Below are 18,734 nucleotides of genomic sequence, written 5' to 3'. Positions count from 1 at the left end.
CAGGAAATTCTCAAGATGGATAGCATTGTAACAGGATCTCCCACTCAGTATCTCTCTCCCCCAGTACATTTGAATGCACTGGTGGTCTGAACTATTCAAACTCAATCCACACAACAGCCCATGAAGTAAAGTTACATAACTTAAACTTGAGCAGCAGCCAACAGTGAATACTTTGCAGTTACAATTACATATACATTACTCAGCCTGTGGTTGTGTTTCAGAGCAGATGAATGAATATATGAAGCCTCTGGTTAAGTGATCACAACAATTAGCTGGAAGGTCATGGCAGATGTGAACCTTTATGTGTGTGACAACACATGCAGCAGGTATGTTGAAATGTATCAGAGGAGAAATGGGTGGAGGAGGACTTGAGAAGTCGTTTGAGGGCATAAAAATGACAATGAAACCCCAATAATAAACTGTAACTTAACAACTCAAACGTGCATTGAAAAAACATGCTTTTAAGACAGATGTTCACTGTCTGCCCATGTGTGTGTGTGTGTGTGTGTGTGTGTGTGTGTGTGCAGATGCTGCAGAAACACTGATGTGTCAATACTCATGCCGTTTGTCTGGAGCTAGAGAAACCCATAAGGGCTGCTTTGTGCTCTGTGAATAATGCAACACATGCTCTCTGTGTCAGACTGCCATTTGTCGGTGTAATATCAACATTTTAGGATTGTTTTATTCCAGAATGACACATCAGCGGGAAAACAGTGACTGTTTAATGGAAAAAGATTTCAGGCAATAGATCTGAAAACATTATGTGGTTTGTTTTCAAAGGCAGGTTAGTTGAATTAAAAAAACAGCACGGTTGGATCTTTTAATACTATAATGAATACATAACTCGGGGAAAGCTGTAACTATCCTTGATTATACACACAACAGTCGCATGCAGAACTACAGAGAGGGAAAAAACGACTTCTCGTATGTAGGCCAAGAGTTTTCTTCCTCAACTTACAGCGCTGACCTACTTCCTTTTCCATCCATACATGTCCATAGTAAGATTACGTAACGTGTGCTTTCACGGCAGAGTGAAAAAAAAGGCCAGTGTGAAACATATTTCACTCCCTTGGAGGGGCGTGACACACCCATAACTTTTGTGGATGTTTTAATTTAGATTTCATCGCAGTATTTTTCCATTGAGGAAAAATAAATGCTTTACTGACGCACATGCATGTATTTTTAGTACTTTTCATCATTTTACCGCTTTATTTAACTTTAATATCATGCATGCTTTGTCTTTTGTTGATAGCCTACACATTTAATGTATCCTTTTTCAATTAAGTATTAATTCACTGGCCTAATGCTTTATTATAGCACTGCATTAATGCACTAGCTGACATGTGGTGTGTTGGTTAAAAACCTTCTTTACTTATGCAGATGAAAATGAAGTCTTTAGCTTTTTATTACATTAACATATTGTATTACATTGACCACACATATATACATAAAACAGCAGCAATATATAGACATTATGTGTCCCTGCAGTAAAAACACATTCAGCTATAGATGAAGATTTCAGGCAGGATGCAGGGGACACGTCCCTGTCAATATTTAAGACATGTACATTTGTCCCCACCAATAAAAACATGAAAGTAGCAGAGGACTTTTGTTTGGACAAATTACACTGACGCCATAAATTGGTGCACAAAAGGCACAAATTGGTTTGTAAAAAACTCACCAGAGTGCAGGAAATTAAGTGTTTGATGCTTTAAATTTTATGTCTCCATTGTTGAATCCTACGCCCATGCATTAGGCAGTGTTTGCAGCCAGGCTTACCGCAGCTTCATGGAGAATCTGACAAAATGGTGGAGCTTATTTATTGCAACTGGAAGAAAGCATCTTTTGAAATAAATGTCTTTGCATATGGGATTAAACCACACCTCATAAGACATTAAAAAAGTATTGGTGTGGGAGTGAAATCAGGTTGTCCATCATGTTTCTTTCCACTTTCTCCAAGTGATGGTCTGTTTGTATCCAGTGATGCTATTTTCCTGCTTAGAAATCTCCTGAACTTGACCTTGTTTACACCAATCAGGCTTTTACTATGTTTGTGGAATACTTAAATACATCATGTACTGCATGTACTTTATCATCTTGGTCCAGTAACACTGTAGGATGTTATGCAAGTCATGCATTTACTTCAACTCATGATGAGTACTATTGCACAATGTTATCGCTCTGTAAAACCAATGAAGGTGCCTCTGAAGTGGCTTCATCTGAAGGGTAAACTTCTAGCGAAAGTGTGTCTGCCTTTAGATAAAGGGTTGTGTTCTAAACCTGAGGTCACGAGGTTACCTTGTGACTCCACTTATCACTCGCACCAACTGCTGCCTGGGAACAAGATAAGTGAACGCAGTCTGCTCACAGTGCTTAACTTAGCAGCCACCCAGGGCTGCAAGTGCTGAAAAGGGGAACTATATTTATAAACTTCAATTCACAAATGTGGGCTTCACACACGTGAACACTTCACAATATCTTAGTTATATTTTGTAGGGTTTCAACTTTGTTGAACCTTCAGTGGAAGAGCTGATCCTTTTAAAAATAATCAGAAGAGCACAGAGTTGACAGGAGGATCATTTATTGACATAAGTGCAACTATCCTCTGAACATATCCATCAACTCTCTCTGGAGTGTGGGCTGTAACAAAGCAATAAATATGGTAGATATAAAAACATGCCAGCATTTTGATGCCATCAGTTAAACATTTACAAAAAAATCATAGCAGTCAGCTGAATGAGCTGCCAGGTAGAAACTTAAGGCAAGGCGGTGTTCTGCTTGCAGGCTGAGTACATGCTCCTTTTAGCCGATCGTATGACCTGGAACACAGAAAAACACAATCAGAAACTCACACTTGGACACAAGGATTTTTGTGACAGGACAGCTGGATGATTTGTGTACCTTTGTTTGTTAGAGAGACTTCTGGATTTTATTCAGGATGTCACCGTAGACAAAGTTGAACAGCTGTTCCTTTGACTTGGTTCCATCTAGCTGCACTGTAATAGCAAACATACAGTTAAATTAATGAGATGTTAAACTTCAAAATATGAAAAAGTGATGATACAAAACAACCCGTAAAAACACACTTACAGACGTCAACATCTGAAGCCTCCATGATGTTCTTGTGTTTCAAATACATGGGCCAGACGTGGCCGTCAAAGAGGCCGGGGGGGTCTGGCACCGTGTAGTTCCTAGAGCTGCAGAGAGACACAACACCAATTATAAAAAAAAGGTAATAAAACAGCAGACTAGACTGTAACAACCGGTTAAGAACAGTGTCTGAACACTGAGGTACGTACCACCTCCTCTTTTTGCATTCTTGGTATGGGATGGAAATAAAGTAGCGTTGGTTGAGCACGTCGATCAAAGGTCTGCAAGGGAAGAGATCAATTAATTTCAACGTTTACTGGTTCCCATTTCTTTTACAGTGAGAAACAACCAACAGAAACAGAATGAACACATGTGCTTACCCGTAGGTGTAAAGCAGAAAGCCCTCCACAATAAGGATGTGAGTCTCCTCCTCCTCCTTGTGTTCAGACTTTGGGACGATCTCAGTATCCAGGGTGTTATTGACGCCATGAGACTTCTCAAACTTCACTGGGTTGTCCAACCATGCATAGATCGTACTCATCATGGCGTCCATGTCCAGGGCAGTGATGACTGGAGAGCAAAGCAAAGAGGGAGGATGGAAGGAAAAGGAGAAGCGTATAGAAAATTGCAGAATAGCATGTTAGGAAACACACGATCTGGGATAAAGTTTGTCTATATTGCATGCAGGTAACAAATGAAGCAACACCACAGCTGGAGCAAACACACACATACAAACACGCACTCAAATCCTTTCATTAAAAACCCAGGCTTACCATCGTACTGCTTAAAGCCATCTTCACCAACTTCAATCTGATCTTGGGGCTGAAACATACATTGATAAGATGTACCAAGGTACATTCCACTACACTCTGCTATATGGAAGGCTCTGATAGTGTGTTTTTAGTCACTAGGTCAAACTGTATCTAGCAACACAGGCAGCAAAGTGTTAACACCCCACCAACTTGTGTTACTCAGAGCAATCCCTTTGGTTAACTATATCCAAAATTCAATGAGAGATATGTGTACGTGGCTCACCTTGAAGAAGTCATCCTGGTGAACCACACAACAGTTGGGCAGGTTCTTGATCAGTCGGTTGGTGAGGGTGGTTTTCCCTCCGTTGGTTACGCTGAATGGAACAAAGCAATAAAAAGGGCAATGAATGGAGGACAAGGACACCCACTTGAAAAGTTGTAAAGCTGACAACCCTAAAGATTGGACAGTCACATTGAATATAGTGTCTAACATGCCCAAATAATACAGCAGTTATACATTATCAGTTTTCAGATAATGCATTATTAAATATATGTAATTACCCTTTACATGCCATTCATTTTCACTTCATTTTGTAACAAAACTACCGTTAACAGACATTGCTATGATAGTCTCAAGTTAACTCAAATTTTACATGTTTAGTGGCATTTTAGGCATGTGTTAATTCATTGTGAAAAAAAGGGTGGGTCAGCTAACACATTGCAGGTTTACTTGTCTCTATCACATGCCAGTAACCGTTAGCTTTAGCTTTGTTTAGCTACTGAATTATTACACAAACTATGAATGAAAACAGATATATTTGGTAAGTGAACAGCTCTACGACAAAGAAAAAGAAGCGACGTTTTGTCGCGTGTCATTATGACCACCCTCTCCTCCACGTGTACCGGCCTTTCAAGGCCTAGCAGCATCGGTTAGCTAGCTTAGCTTAGCATAGCTTAGCCGCCGTTCATTCATCCGTTGGAACTCACCCGCCGATGCCGATGATGTACTTCATGATGTCGGTTGGTCAAAGCTCGTGGTGGGAAAAGTCGCTGAGAAGTCAAAACGTCAGTTAACCGGTGTCAGGATCACGATGATCAGACGGGAAGAAAGCTTAAAAAGAGAAGGTTGCAACAGGAAACGTCAACTACTCGATTCCTCCATGGCACTTATGTTGAGTGAGAGAGCAGAGACGATGGTGTCACTCGGACGCGGTCTTCCACCGACAGAGGACCGAATGTTCGCTGTAGCTGCTACACATACTGAACACAGGCGACGTGATTGGCTATTTAAACACCTCGAGCTGCACGAGAAATCTACAGCAACCAATCAGGAGCGGCTGTTACCGCAGCTCCCTCCCGCCTCCCGCCTCCTCCCTCCTCCCATCCTTCACCTTCTAACCATAACCCATGATGTAATCTTAATTTTTAATGCAAAAAAATAGAAAAGACGCACAAGTTAAGTTCTATTTTTTTTTTACCAAAACCTTCATTTTCTATCAGAACAGAAAGTGGGGGTGTGTTTTTTCCCGCGTGCCAGTTTACAATTGCATTATCAACAGTCACTTTATTGTCACTTTACCATTAAGATAAGATACACCTTTATTGAACCCCAGTGGGGGAAATTTGGCTGTTGCAGCAGTGCAAGGACAGAAATACATAGGTAGATAAGTATATCTATATCTAAAATAGATAAGTATACAATCTATACAGAAAGAAATGAGCTGGTAAGAGGTAGGCCTACATAAACTATTTCACTAGTTATATACTTTTAATTTACTAAGCTCTTGAATGCACATCTTTTAAAAGTAATTAATTGTTTTACAGTGGTACTGATGAATACTTCTTCCACCACCAGTGGCGTAAGGTAGTAACCACACACACACACACACACACACACACACACACACACACACACACACGCAGACACACACCACTGCCAACTGTTTATAAAAATGCCACAGGAATCTAATTTAGGATTCTTTGCTACTTTCCCCTTGTTTGTTTCTCTCTTGTCCTTTAAACTGCTGCTTTTATTTTTAAAAGTCATGACTGCTTGCTGGGCTTGCAGATGTACTCAGCTTGAATATGTTATATACTAGCTGCAAGGATGAATACAAATATAGTTTTTTGTTAGTTTTCATTTTTTTTAGTTTATGTAGAATAAGTGTTTAACTTCGTAATAGATTGCTACTGTTTTACTCAGTAAAGAGGAGAAAAGAAATGGAAAGAATAGAAATGAAAATCATGACAGAGATGGGTTTGCATTTTATAGCAAATGGCATCATATTTAATTTAATGTGAGTTTTCCTAACTCATTTGGTGCCCTATGCAAGCTTACCATGTCTCCCTACCCCCCATTTTTATTATTATTAAAAGCCGCCATATTAGATTTATTACAAACGTGAAAACGGGCTAATAAGAAATCAACACAAATAAACAACTTAGCTAAAAAAAAACATTATAAATAACCAATAATAAAGTGCTAATTGGCAAATTTCTTCTTCTTCTTCTTCTTCCTCCTTTTTCCTTTCCTCCTCTTCCTCCTTCACCATACCCAACAATACTCTTGCATGTTCTGACTGTGATCATCACTCACTAATAAAAACATTAAGGTGAACTGCGTTGCCATGACGACCACACCCCAAACCTCAGCATGCTCTATATTCTTTTTTTTTTTTTTTCCCTAAATGCACTTTTTTGGGGGGTGGGGTCAGGATGGGGGCTTTTGGTGCCCCACAGCCTCTGGGTGGCCCCCTAGGACACTGCTTATGTCACCTAAAGGAAGATATGCCATCATTTTTAAGACTTACATAATCTCAGCAAGACAAAATTAGGCCAACTAAATACATCCCTTTAATCAATAAGTTACCATTTTGAGCCACAGGGCATTAACCAAAGTATTTTCATTTTGCAAAACTATACTTTTATTACAGCTTTAATACTGTATTTAAGACAGAAATGTTGTTCTTAAATGGCTGAATGGTTTATAAGAAATTATGTAGCCCATTGCTGTAGTTAAATCACCCACCATACATCATTTAAAGCGGTAACAGGGACCACTCCTCAAAGCTACTCTCAATTTTCATACTCAGTACTGTGGCAAAAGATCTTAACCTTACGTATTTTGAATATATAGTATTTCTGGTGTTTTAAATTATGTTGGTTTCACTTTTACTTGAGTTTTACCCAGCACTGCACCTTTGAGAAATGACCTAGGAAAAGACTACAATAGACAAGACCTCCATCCTCTCGATGCAGAATATTGTCCCTCTGTCCACATAGAAGGAACATTCTGTGAAAACATATGAGACAGTGAGACAGAGGAAGTTGCAAAAACCAAAACGGGAGTATATATGCAGATCATTGTTGGTGGTGTTTCAGTTATATAATCTATAGGAAGACAGGGCCTCTTTTTACCACTGAGACCTTAACAGCCACATGTTAATTATAGGTCAACTTTGCATTGTGTGCATGGTGCAGATGACCTGTCAGTACATCCCCCCCTTTATTCATTTTCCATTTTAGCCTCATTGCATTCAGCAGTGTTATCAGCTGCTCACCTAACCACAATGCAATGCACACATAACATACAATGATAAGGCTCCCAGTGCTGTCACAGAGAACAGATCATAAGCCCAGTGTCTGAATCAGAGAGACAAAAGACAAAGGATAACATCTCTTGACTCACTCACATTGCTGTGGTGTTTATTTCACCAGCCTGCTGCTGACCTCTCTCTGTTTTGTTTAGAAACTTCCCAACCAACTCCATGACACAGTTTCCTGAGGTTGCACCAAAATATTACTTATGTTGGGGTTTGCACCCTCGAGAACCTCAGCTATGAAGAGGAAGTCGCCAAGTCAAGTGGAATTCAGTTTGTAAGATTTCTATTCATAGTTTGACGTTCATTCTGCCAATTTGGAGGAGATTTTCTTGGATTTATTCAAGTTTAGAACAATATAAAAACTTCCATATTCATGGACTGAATCCAGTAAATGTTTCGAGGGGGGCCAAGCTGAGATTAATAATTAAATCAAAATAAAACGGTTAATATCATCTTGGTTCAGAGGCCAGATAGACATTTTCCGCCTTCTCATTTGACTTATATGTGATACAGTGACAGTTCTGTCACCTTCTACATGTGACTGAGAAATACTTGGAAATGGAAGTGTGACACCTCAGGCCCGATCATGTTTTCCATGCAATTACTACATTTTGGTGATAAAGCTCTTTTCTGTGAAACCTCGTTTTTGTTCACTCCCATGATGCGATCATTAATTTACCACGCATGCACTGTCGGCTTTACACTTGCAGCCATGGGCGGATTATAAGAGAGAGAAAGGGGCAACTGGGCCAGATATGCAAAAGGCCCCACCACCTGTCCTACACAGACACACAGATTTTGGATGTTTTGTGTCTCCTTGGAGTTGTTTTGCCCCTTTTTGTAGTTATATTGTATCTCTTTGCAGTTCATTTGCATCTTTTTTTATCGTTCTTGGACATCTTTTTTCCTGGTCGGTGTTAGTTTGAGCAACATTTTACAGGTGGGACCCTTCTATGTGGAGTTTGCATGTTTTCCCCGTGGGTTTACTCCGGGGTACTCCTGCTTCCTCCCACAGTCCAAAGACATGCAGGTCAGGTTAACTGATGACTATAGATTGCTCATAAGTGTGAATATACTTTGTAAATGGTTGTCTGTCTCTATATGTAGTAGACTTGCATGGACTTGCACTTGTATATCACTTTCCTAGTTGTTTGACCGCTCAAAGCACTTTCACACTACTTGTCACATTTACCCATTAACATAAATGTATACACTGGTGGCCAAGGCTACCATACAAAGCACTACATTCATACACCAGGACCAATTTGGGGTTTGGTATCTTGCCTGAGGTGCTTAAACATGCGGACTGGAGGAGCTGGAGATCAAATTGCCCACCTTCTGCTTGGTGGACAACCTGCTGTACCTCCCGAGCCACAGCCGTCCAGTCACCCCTGTGACTGTCTGGCAACTTGTTTAGGGTGTACCCTGCCTCTCGCTCACAACAGCACCCCATGACCTTGAATAGGATAAGCAATTAATGAATGAATACCCCTGACACTTTGGGCCCTCTGCTCTGTGCCCGGTAATCTGCCTGTTTAGTAATCCATTCATGCTTGCAGTTCTATTACCCTCTATTTCAGTTATAGCATGCATCATATTAGAGGTGTCCTTTAAGTTTGAACCAAACAGTGTTGTTTAGCACATTTATAGCTTAGCAGTGTCTGATGGTTCGTACTGAACATCTTGAATATCACAAAAGGAATTTTTGATGTATCACATGGTGGAAGGAGTACTCCTTTACCTTATGCATTCAGAATGTACTTCAGGAAGTATATGTTATCAAAGTATGTAAACATATCAAAAGTAAAAGAACAAATGCAAAGAAATGGCTTCTGTCAGTTTTTTTTCATGTTATATAGTTATTATATTCTGTTAGTGCTCATGCATCACTGTGGAAGCAGTGTTTCAGTGCTTTAGCTGTCAACCTAAAAAGTATCCTTTCTGAAATATAGTGGAATGTAAAAGTATAAAACAGTAATAAGATGAGCTTTATGTTCTAAAACTAACTAAATGTCAACATTTTATTTAATATATTTGGCAGTGAAATGATCACATCTCATCACACGCTTTTATTTGGTTGCCGTCTTGTGAGATGTGGTGTCATTTAACATGTGTATATGTAGCTATAAAATGACGCAGTCTGCTCCTTTCTTTTTCCATGTAACTTTTTTCCCCCGTGATAAGTTGCATTGACTTCAATAAGCCTTAAATAAACCTTATTAGTGTTTCCACTCACACAAATATTGTGTCACACACTTTCAGTCGTGGGTGTGGAGGTCGGAGGATGAATCTGCTTCCTTTTCCAGTTGTTGTGGCTCCATTGTACAGTCTTATTCATGTGTATTATGACTCAATGTTGCATCAACACTTCACATGACACTTGCTCACTGCTAATGCAGCTGTTCAGTCTGTCTGTATGGCCATTTTGTGTAATCTGCTTATCGTAATAGCCCATATGAACTTACCCATATGAACTTACCCTTGCCCGTACTGAAATTCAGTGACCGTTCAGCTGTGACTGGTTTTATAAGTGGAGATTTTCTCGCTGTTTTTCCTGACATGAAGACCTGAGATGCTGAATCAGCTGCAGAGCAAATATTACACTGTCCCACATATGAATGTCTCATAAACCTGAGAGATACTGCGGGGTCTGTGAACATACTGCAGTGACTGTACACTCTGTTCTCCTCTGCTTTTTCCCCCCTCAGTGTTTAAACATCACATTTCAGCTCAGATTTTTTGGCAGTCACATTTCCATCATCCTACATTCTTCTCATTTAATCTGATTGTCTTTCCATAATGGCAAAACTTTCTGCATGACTGTAACTTACTCACACTAAACTTGTGAAAATTGAGGACATATACTGTCCAATTTGGCTGTGTTATACAGTTGGTGGATCGTGTCAAATCAAGTTGTTGATTAGGACATAAAACCTCAAGTCACTCAAGGGTGTTGTGATATAACAGAGTGAGTTAGTACAGTTTAATAGTTACTGCACATTTTGTTCTACTCTCATTGTTGACTTGAAGCATCCAAACATCTGACTGCCATCTGCTGGCTGTGATGAAACCTTACTTTGAGAAGTTAAGGTCATGTACAGTACGTCCTCTTGGCCAGGTCTCCATTTAGATCCAAGGACAGTTGGACTCATGTGCCTTCATGCTATGTTGTTTATGTCTTTTTTCTGTCCTGAGCTTGAAATCTCATTAGAACATGATAAAAAACTTTATTTATAACTTTTCAGTAACATATGCTTGATGGCAATGACATGTAATGGAATAATAAAAAGAGAAAGAAAAAGAAGAGAATATTGCGTGTGTAAAAAATGTTCAGACTTCATTTTAACATTGCTTTTATTGTGTGTAGCTATCTTTGCCAACATATTGGTTTGGCATGACAATGATGTATGTAGGCTATTATAACGTGTATTTTCATTTAGATTTATAAAAGTGTCAGGATTTGAATGGCATAATGATGTTCGCAGTATCAAGATATTTTATTTGATATTCTTTAGTTTTGGTTTATGTTCTGTATTTTTCCTTTGTCAGAGTCTTTTAAGATGGAGAGAGCAGCTTTGCACATGGAAAAAACACAGGAATTAAATAATGAAAGTCTCTTAAACCTCTTCCCTCTCTGAGTCACTGCATTAGGAACAGAAGCATTACCAAAGTCTTTTTTTGTCACATGCATTAACAAAGAGCAGCACGTGAGTGTATGACAATAAAGAACAAGAACGTTTAACAAGAAGTGCAGTAAATATCATACAAACATACATTTAGGACTAACGTTACAAAGAGGAAAAACACAAGATAAATGAGAGTAGTGAGGGTATTATATAACATACATTTGGAGGCGTAACTGCTTTTCCATTGAAAGTTTTAGCAATTAACAGTTTATTTCCCTAGCTGTCCAGTTGGCGGCGGTAATGCGCCTGTATGCTAACTGTGCACCCGCCAACAAGGAAGAAGAAGAAGAAGAAGAAGAAGAAGAAGACAGCAACAGAGCTTGGTAGATGCTTTGAACTTTTCTGCGCGAAAGATGAACAAGGATCTACACCTTCAAGTAAGCTAAAACATGAATAAACGACAACTGTTATGAACTATTTGCAATCATATTAAATCACATAATTTGTGAGCGCTGTGTTATTTAATTTTACAGCCATGTAGTAGACTAATTACCTCAGAGTAGTCTTACTGTTAGCTAATTGTCTAGCTAGCTTTATCTCGTATGTAGCAAACTAACTAGTGCTAACGTTAATCATAATAACATCTGTTAACTTTGTGTTAAAGCAGAAATTTTACTCCAAACTGAAAAGTCATTTTTGGAGATCCGGAGAGATAACTTTACCCTTTAGAGGTATCAAAGTGAAATACTTTTTACGGCTAACGTTAAGCATTTAAAGTTAGCACGGCTAACCGAGCTAACAAATGGCCATTTAAAAATTAAATCCGTGCATTAGTTTGTTTGCGCTGACTGTGTTAATTAGTAATGTTTAAAATAGTAGCTAGCTCATATTGTTCTTTTGCAGACATTTACATCATCCCAAATTAATATCATGATATGTCAGTGTATTTCTGCGATAACGATATTCTTGACTATATGACAAATTAGTAAAAAAAAAAAAAGTATTATTAATTTAAGAACATACACTTGCAACAAAATAATTGATATAGTTTTATATGTCAGCCTAATAGAATGTCTTCTAATATTTAGTAAGAATTAAACAACAGTAACTCAGAGTGATATTCAGATTCTGTATACAATATTAATAGGTTAAAAAAAAAACACCTCAAATTACACATTTAAACAGCTCCCAAATACTAAATATGTACCCTGGGATCTATATATATATAAATCAACAGGTGGTTTCTTTCTTTTAGTAAAATCCTACATGATTGAGTTGGTTGTTTTTTCCACCTGGACCTTTATGCTCTGCCATTTCTCCTCTAATCATCACGCTGTAACCTGTGACAGGCTGTTATGCTGCTATGTCATGTTAGTTGATCTTGAAGAAGGCCCAAAGGCTGAAACGTCATCAAAATAGAAAAAAGAAAATGCATATGGAGCCAGAGTGTGCAACACTTGTTTTCTACAATTAAGTCTATTGCCAGTAATCAGCACCCCAATATAATTCTTGGTGTGCGTTACTTTTATATTTAAAAAACTGTTGCACCTTCACATATGTAGTTTTTTTCATGTAGGTTTACATCACCAAAGGTTTATGACAAAATCACCTGAGACACCGACTCCTATGTGTGCGCGATGAGAGAGGAGAGGGGGAGATGCTGTGTTGTTGCCGGGGGAGCTGCTTTGAGCAGTAACTCGCTGAAAGAGTCTGAGAAGTCCGGGGCTGTTCATGAAACACTCAGGACTCCACAGTTTATTCCACACTACTGAAGCTGCTCCTCTTTTTGAAACCACCGCAGAGTCAGTAATACATTCACTTTCAGCCATGCTGGTTGTTGCCGTGGGTAACAGTATGACGTCAATATGCCAACAAGTCTAACTATCATGAGTATCACGATATGAGTTTTTCATATCATATCAAAAATATACTTATATTATCGTGAACTAGATGATATGGCACACTCCTAGTTTCCAGTTTAAATCACTTGCATTTTAACTGTGCTGTATTTCACTCCTAAGAAAAGCAGACATGACTCTTATTCGTCATTCCTCATAAGTAGTTAATGGACAGTGGATGCCTCTGAGGCGGTTTTGTTTCTAATGACTTACTTATCTGTTCCAGGTTCATGTGTCTATCCAGAAAGGATGCTCCCTGCCAGCTCTGCAACGATGCAACAATTGCTGCTTTCCTGCCAAATATCATTGTCCGTTTTGTTTACCATCCTTTTTCAAACCCACCAAACCCTCCAGAGCTAGGATTCATCTGACCAAGCATCTGAAGAGAGCCATTACTGTTGGAGGTAAAGTTTTTCTATTTTCTATTTCAGCAAAATGATTCATCGCCTGTTCATTCATAATTAGATATGTTATTCATATTTCAGAGTACACAATCCACAAATGTGCACTGGGGTGCAGAAACCAGCCACATTACCACTGTTTGTACTGCACAGCCACGCTGATAAGGACAAGTGATTTCACTCGTCATCTATCATCCTGCGGCAAGGGGAGAACTGAAAAATTACCTCAACTAGTACAGACGGCCACGACACAAAGAGTCGAAACTGAAGGAATGATTGCCCCATCGCTGACCTCTGGACGGGATGACATCCCTTCATTTGTCATAGTAAGGCTGTTATCATGTATAATGCACTGTTAACACCTTTAGTGATTTGTGTTGTCTTGTGGTAAAAGTTTCAAAGTAAAATGTTTCAATGCTTCAATTCAGTGGTGTTTAAATGTCAATATAACATATTCAGTGGCTACTAAAATTACATTACTTATGTATCTTATTTGCCTATAAAACATAATCTTTGAATGTTAGTGTGGATGGACGAAATCTAGGAAAATATCTGTAACCACATTTAGTCAATATTTGAAGTGTTATCAGTCACAAACTGCATTATCTTTGAACAGGAGAGCAATGATGACAGTAGCGATGGCAGCGACAACGACAGTGAAGACATAGCCATCATCTTGGATTCAGATGACCCAAACAGCCAAGGAGCGAGCAGCAGCAGCAAGTTAGCGACTCCCATCGTCGACTCTTCTAAATGTGACCGAACTGTACAGACAAACATTGAAAAACCACAGGACTGTGATGAGTACTACTTCATGAGCCTTGTGAAACTGTTTAAAAAGTTGTCTCCTCAGAAAAAGTCAGAGGTCAGGATGAAAATTGAGAGGCTCCTCTTTGAAGCTGAGTTTGAGTAGGAAAAGGTTTACACACTCACACTCACACTGTTACTGCTTATTACATGTTTTATTCAAAGAATTGTAAGGAGCAGAGTTTTGGTATCTTTACTTTAATATGCCTTTTTTAGGGGGGGACAAACCATGGAATATTTTTGATGATATCTTTGTACTAGCCCTCTACATCTTAGGGAACATGGTGACTACTCACTCAGTTGAGACAATCCGTTGCCTTCTGGGACCTGTTTCACCAAATTTGCAGCATGCAAGAGGTGATTTGCAACATGACTGAATATTTTATTATTAAAAAAAAAAAAAAGTCACACATATGACCCATACTTTGGCATGCAAAACCTCAAGAGGACTAGCAAATTCACCTGGAGTCTGTTAACAGCAATCATTTTTGAAATGTCTTGCCCATAAGCAGTGTTCACAAATCGCCTTTGTGACAGGGGCCTCTGGTTTATTTGATATACATATAGATTTTATATACATGTTAGAAGTGTCTTTAAAGTAACTATGCAGTAGAACTTCCCAAGAAACAGCAATATATAGACTCACACAAAAGTAATCCCTCGCAAGCATCACTTTTGACCCACTGGCAGTGTGTGGCGGTGTCTGTATCTGCAGAGAAGCTGCCCTCTGCCTGTATATTCTTATTTTCTTCTTATTTTGGTTTGTTTGGGAAGTTTCTGGGTGTCAGCGTTTGGGTAGTGGTGTGTAGCTCCCAGACATGGTTTGGAATTCTGTAAAGGAGAAGCAGCCAGGTGACACTGCTGTCTTCATCTCCTCTGCTCTGTGGATGCGAGCTGCACCTCTGTTTGTCTGTTTGATCAAGGGTGAAGTTTAGATGCACACACAGCTGGGATGGCCAAGTGGACAGGATGAAGCATGTGCTTCAGGTGAATTCACACACAATGCAGCACCTTTCTGCAGGGTTGTGCAGAGGTGATGGTGTGTCAATTTGTATTTTAGAATCTTAACTGCCGTGAAACAGAAAATGTTTTATTTCCCTGATTCACTGCTTTGTTCTCATTATCCCTTTCTCTTTCTTCATTCGTGATCACTGCTGCTCTCTCAGTCACATTCATACAGCCTATCGTCTCATTGAGCCGAGGAAGTTGAATGATGTGTTTACAAACAGTAAGCGACACATCCTGCATAGCATGCCTTTAAATGTGACAGTGTGAAGGTTGGACTGGACTAAAGGACAACAACTTACACTGGATGAATATTTAGTCCACTCTGCTGCCAACAGGTGCTTTCTGTGATTTGTTATTTCTTTTTTCTTTTTATGGAGCATTAATCTGTATGAAAACACTTATTATGCTTTAAAGTAGTTATGAACAGAAGAGTTACATATGAAAATGTTTTGTATAAAAGGGAATAGTTAACACATTTTGTTAAGACTTAAGACACTGTAACTGACACTGTAAGACATAAATATGTACTGTATGGTTAATAAAGAATAACCAAAACCTACCTCAGACAGATGCATAGCAGAAGTCCTGAGTATTAATAATACTCGGGCCAGTTTATCCGAATGCACAAAATAAACCAAGCTGCCGTTGGTCATGTTATAATATGAATTGTTCCTGTTATGCAAATAAAGTTCCTGCAAGTTGTGTAAATGTGGGTGTTCAATTTCTGTTAGTAGAGACAGAAACATGAATCTTCTGTGCAAAGGTTTTAATGTTCAGGAAAAGCTTTGTTATACAAGTTAGATTTCTAATTATGTAAAAATTGAGTGATGTGAAAATCACTTGAGGTACATGGTTATACAGTAGATTTTTTTGAGAAACAGAATTATCTCAACTCAAGTCTGCAGAGTAATTTCAATAGCTTATAGCATCAACAGTGAGTCAACATCGTAATAAAGGCATTACACGTCCAACAAGAGAATTTCACACAGAACATATTAATAGAAAAATAGGGAATAAAACCACAAGAAAAAAATGGGGCATGTCTGAAGAAGTAGCCTGAATATAACTTTGTGGCATGTTTTCCTGCTTACCTCTTGTGTTCATCATCTTCAGTTTCCATATTAACATATGAAGCAGCTCATGAGGAAACATTTTTTGACGGTTACCTAGATTCATTCATCAGCGGACTTGTAACAGTAGACTCCATGCTTGTGCTGAGGAGGTGGGAAGCCAAAGCTGCGCACCCCGGGCTCAGAGGGACCACAGTTTCTCCGTGGCCTGGTGATGGGGTACCGAACACTTCCATCTGCCAGCCAGCCAGCGTCACAGCGGTCCAGGCCTGTGAGTTTCCAGGCAGCATAGAGCTGCCCGACTTTGGCGACCTCGGCTCCGTCCTCCTGACACGCCTGCTGAGCCTCAGTCAGATTCATCTTGTGAGAGGGCTGAAGATAGTAGACTTTACCTTTAACAAAACATGTTTATTGTGATATTTAGAGAACTTTCTGCAGGTTCTGACACATTTTAGTGTTTCAGACAGACATTAGAAAACATTGTGCTCACTGTCACACTGTCAGGGCCCACTGAGACACTCAAATAAAGCCCTCGTTAATATTATTGTTAACTCCTGTGCTCTCCCTGTTATTGGAAGTCAAACTCTGCTGTGAAAAACCCCTCCTTCAGGACCAGATTTTGAACCTGTGACATTGTTGGTCTCACACCACCTCACCTCTCAGCGAAGAGGAGAAGCAGAAGACATCATAGTGATGAAGCTGCAGGTGCCGCCTGCCGTAGCTCCGGACACCTGGGGCGAGGCCATGCCCCCCACAGGGCACTCTAGGCCGGGTGATGGGGTACTGGACTGTTCCGTCAGCCAGCCAGCCTGCACTGCACCAATTAAGACCCTCTTTCCAGGACTGGAAGAGCTGTGTGAAGGTGGCCAGCGTGGAGCCCTGCTCCTCACAGGCCTGCTGGGCTCCCAGAAAGCTGAGCTGATAATGACCACGAGGGTGCTGGTAGGGAAACACCACACCTGGGTGGATGAATTAATTAGACAGTGTTACACAAAGGTACGTGGGCTTCAGAGGTTACTCACTGGGACGCTTGAACACAGCAGGGACATTGTTAATGCTGTAAGTAACACCTGTGCTTTGTCTATGATGAGCCAAAATGTCTGCTGTGAAAAAAGCCTTATAATAATGAAATACAACTACGGCTAAAAGAGCCCCTACTTTTTACAAAATTTTATACTCAAGTACTTCTGCTTCTACTATTACTACACACACTCTCAGTGATAAGAATAATACTTCTAATAATGCAAGACATGAACACATCTCTATTCCAGAGAAGACTGGAATATGTTAGCTGCATGGATGGATTACTGAACAGGCCTAGTGTGCACAAGTCCAGCTCAGGGGCCCAAAGTGTGAGGACCCTCTTGGCCTTCACCTGCAAAATGTCACTTAAATTACCATGTACCAACCAGGAAGAGACACAGGAAGACCACAAAGGATTACTAAGGAAGTTCAAAGAGACACATCAAAAAACCACTAAAAGACATAATCAACTACAGAGAGACACAAAACAACCAAAAAAGATACAAAATTACCTAAAAGAGACTCAATAACACACAAAATGACCTCAAAGAGGCACAAAGGAGACATGAAATGACTGCAAATAGAAAACTTGTCTCAAAATTACGGACAAAAAAGGACCTTCAAGGGACTCAAAATAACTACAAAGAGGTGCAAAACAACCACAGAGAGACACAAAATGCACTCAAAGTGAAATAACTTCATCCATCCATCCATGAAATGTGAAAAGTTTGGACCCTTGTCTCTGAGAATAGAAGTCATGGTATCAGTGTAGGCGGACATATTGTACCTCGTAACTCCAGATAAACTGAAGAGCTCTTGTCCTCCACTCCGTCCACCACCTCACAGCGGTAACGGCCTGTGTCATTCAGCTGGAGGTCAGTCATCACAAGTGCAGCATCTCCTGGGAAATCCTGTCTGAGCTGCACACGACCACTGAACAACAGATAACAGACATACTGGCAACTAATAAAAGACAAACAAATTCATACAAACATCAAAAACATTGTATATAATCCGTTACAACCTGAAGGCCCCAAAACTGTGACAGCGAGAGCCCAAAGCCACCAGCACGTCTGTCTCATGTCCCCCAGCAGCAGGCAGCCAGGACCACTTAACCCGCACATCTCTTTGCGAGCTCAGCTCAGGCTCATACCAAAACCTGCATGGCATGGTGGCACTGCCCCCTCTGACTGCAGATACTGAGGGCTGAGCAGAGTCCACATGGAGCTCCACACCACTGAAATGAACTGTAGAAAATACAAACCTTACATCAGTGACCTGAAGCCAGATAAAAACACCTGGGTTATATCGGACATTATTTTATTTATCATGTGCATACGTTCTTTGTTGCCATTTCCACTGAGGAAGTCATGGTAGAAGAAATTGTTCTGTGTTGTAGGGGCAGTCAGGGCCAAGCCCGAGAGCCTCAGCAACAGCAGCAGCAGAGTTTGTAGACA

At 39.9% G+C, this 18,734-nt stretch overlaps 3 protein-coding genes across 4 annotated transcripts; 1 reads left to right on the top strand and 2 right to left on the bottom strand.

The window, feature by feature from the left end:
* Positions 1–2,564: 2,564 nt before the first annotated feature.
* On the bottom strand, positions 2,565–5,104 carry mibp2 (muscle-specific beta 1 integrin binding protein 2). Of its 2 annotated transcripts, XM_033624101.2 has the most exons (8): positions 4,830–5,104; positions 4,126–4,216; positions 3,864–3,912; positions 3,471–3,660; positions 3,300–3,371; positions 3,091–3,197; positions 2,902–2,996; positions 2,565–2,819 (listed from the first exon to the last, which is right to left on the bottom strand). In XM_033624101.2, exons 1-7 carry the CDS (start codon positions 4,853–4,855, stop codon positions 2,911–2,913), a joined length of 621 nt encoding a protein of 206 aa, XP_033479992.1. In that variant the 5' UTR covers positions 4,856–5,104; the 3' UTR covers positions 2,565–2,819; positions 2,902–2,910. The 2 variants fall into 2 exon arrangements, with proteins under 2 accessions (XP_033479992.1, XP_033480076.1); XM_033624185.2 differs by lacking the exon at positions 3,864–3,912 and having other exon boundaries at positions 4,830–5,079.
* Positions 5,105–11,388: 6,284 nt separating this feature from the next.
* LOC117251109 (uncharacterized) lies at positions 11,389–15,892 on the top strand. The gene is made up of 4 exons (XM_033617101.2): positions 11,389–11,507; positions 13,195–13,372; positions 13,454–13,695; positions 13,986–15,892. Exons 1-4 carry the CDS (start codon positions 11,484–11,486, stop codon positions 14,280–14,282), a joined length of 741 nt encoding a protein of 246 aa, XP_033472992.2. The 5' UTR covers positions 11,389–11,483; the 3' UTR covers positions 14,283–15,892.
* A 106-nt stretch (positions 15,893–15,998) lies between these two features.
* LOC117259217 (hyaluronan and proteoglycan link protein 3-like) lies at positions 15,999–18,631 on the bottom strand. The gene is made up of 5 exons (XM_078162739.1): positions 18,617–18,631; positions 18,302–18,555; positions 18,065–18,210; positions 16,911–17,213; positions 15,999–16,646 (listed from the first exon to the last, which is right to left on the bottom strand). The coding sequence occupies exons 1-5, from the start codon at positions 18,629–18,631 to the stop codon at positions 16,357–16,359; spliced, it is 1,008 nt and encodes a 335-aa protein (XP_078018865.1). The 3' UTR covers positions 15,999–16,356.
* Between the last annotated feature and the right edge of the window lie 103 nt (positions 18,632–18,734).

The sequence above is a fragment of the Epinephelus lanceolatus genome, chromosome 2 (genome assembly GCF_041903045.1).
Source record: "Epinephelus lanceolatus isolate andai-2023 chromosome 2, ASM4190304v1, whole genome shotgun sequence".
In the NCBI taxonomy this organism is placed as follows: domain Eukaryota; kingdom Metazoa; phylum Chordata; class Actinopteri; order Perciformes; family Serranidae; genus Epinephelus; species Epinephelus lanceolatus.
This window is presented reverse-complemented; position numbering and strand designations above follow the sequence as displayed.

Excerpts from the sequence above, each read along its gene's own strand:
- mibp2 (XM_033624101.2), bottom strand. The coding sequence starts at position 4,855 with ATGAAGTACATCATCGGCATCGGCGG. Across the intron at positions 3,661-3,863 it reads TGGCTTTAAGCAGTACGATG|TCATCACTGCCCTGGACATG; the intron begins GTAAGCCTGGGT and ends TTTGCTCTCCAG. Across the intron at positions 3,372-3,470 it reads TTTCTGCTTTACACCTACGG|ACCTTTGATCGACGTGCTCA; the intron begins GTAAGCACATGT and ends CTTCCCTTGCAG.
- LOC117251109 (XM_033617101.2), top strand. The coding sequence starts at position 11,484 with ATGAACAAGGATCTACACCTTCAA. Across the intron at positions 11,508-13,194 it reads ACAAGGATCTACACCTTCAA|GTTCATGTGTCTATCCAGAA; the intron begins GTAAGCTAAAAC and ends TATCTGTTCCAG. Across the intron at positions 13,696-13,985 it reads ACATCCCTTCATTTGTCATA|GAGAGCAATGATGACAGTAG; the intron begins GTAAGGCTGTTA and ends ATCTTTGAACAG.
- LOC117259217 (XM_078162739.1), bottom strand. Across the intron at positions 17,214-18,064 it reads AGTTTATCTGGAGTTACGAG|GTGTGGTGTTTCCCTACCAG; the intron begins GTACAATATGTC and ends TCATCCACCCAG. Across the intron at positions 16,647-16,910 it reads CTTCTCCTCTTCGCTGAGAG|GTAAAGTCTACTATCTTCAG; the intron begins GTGAGGTGGTGT and ends GTTTTGTTAAAG.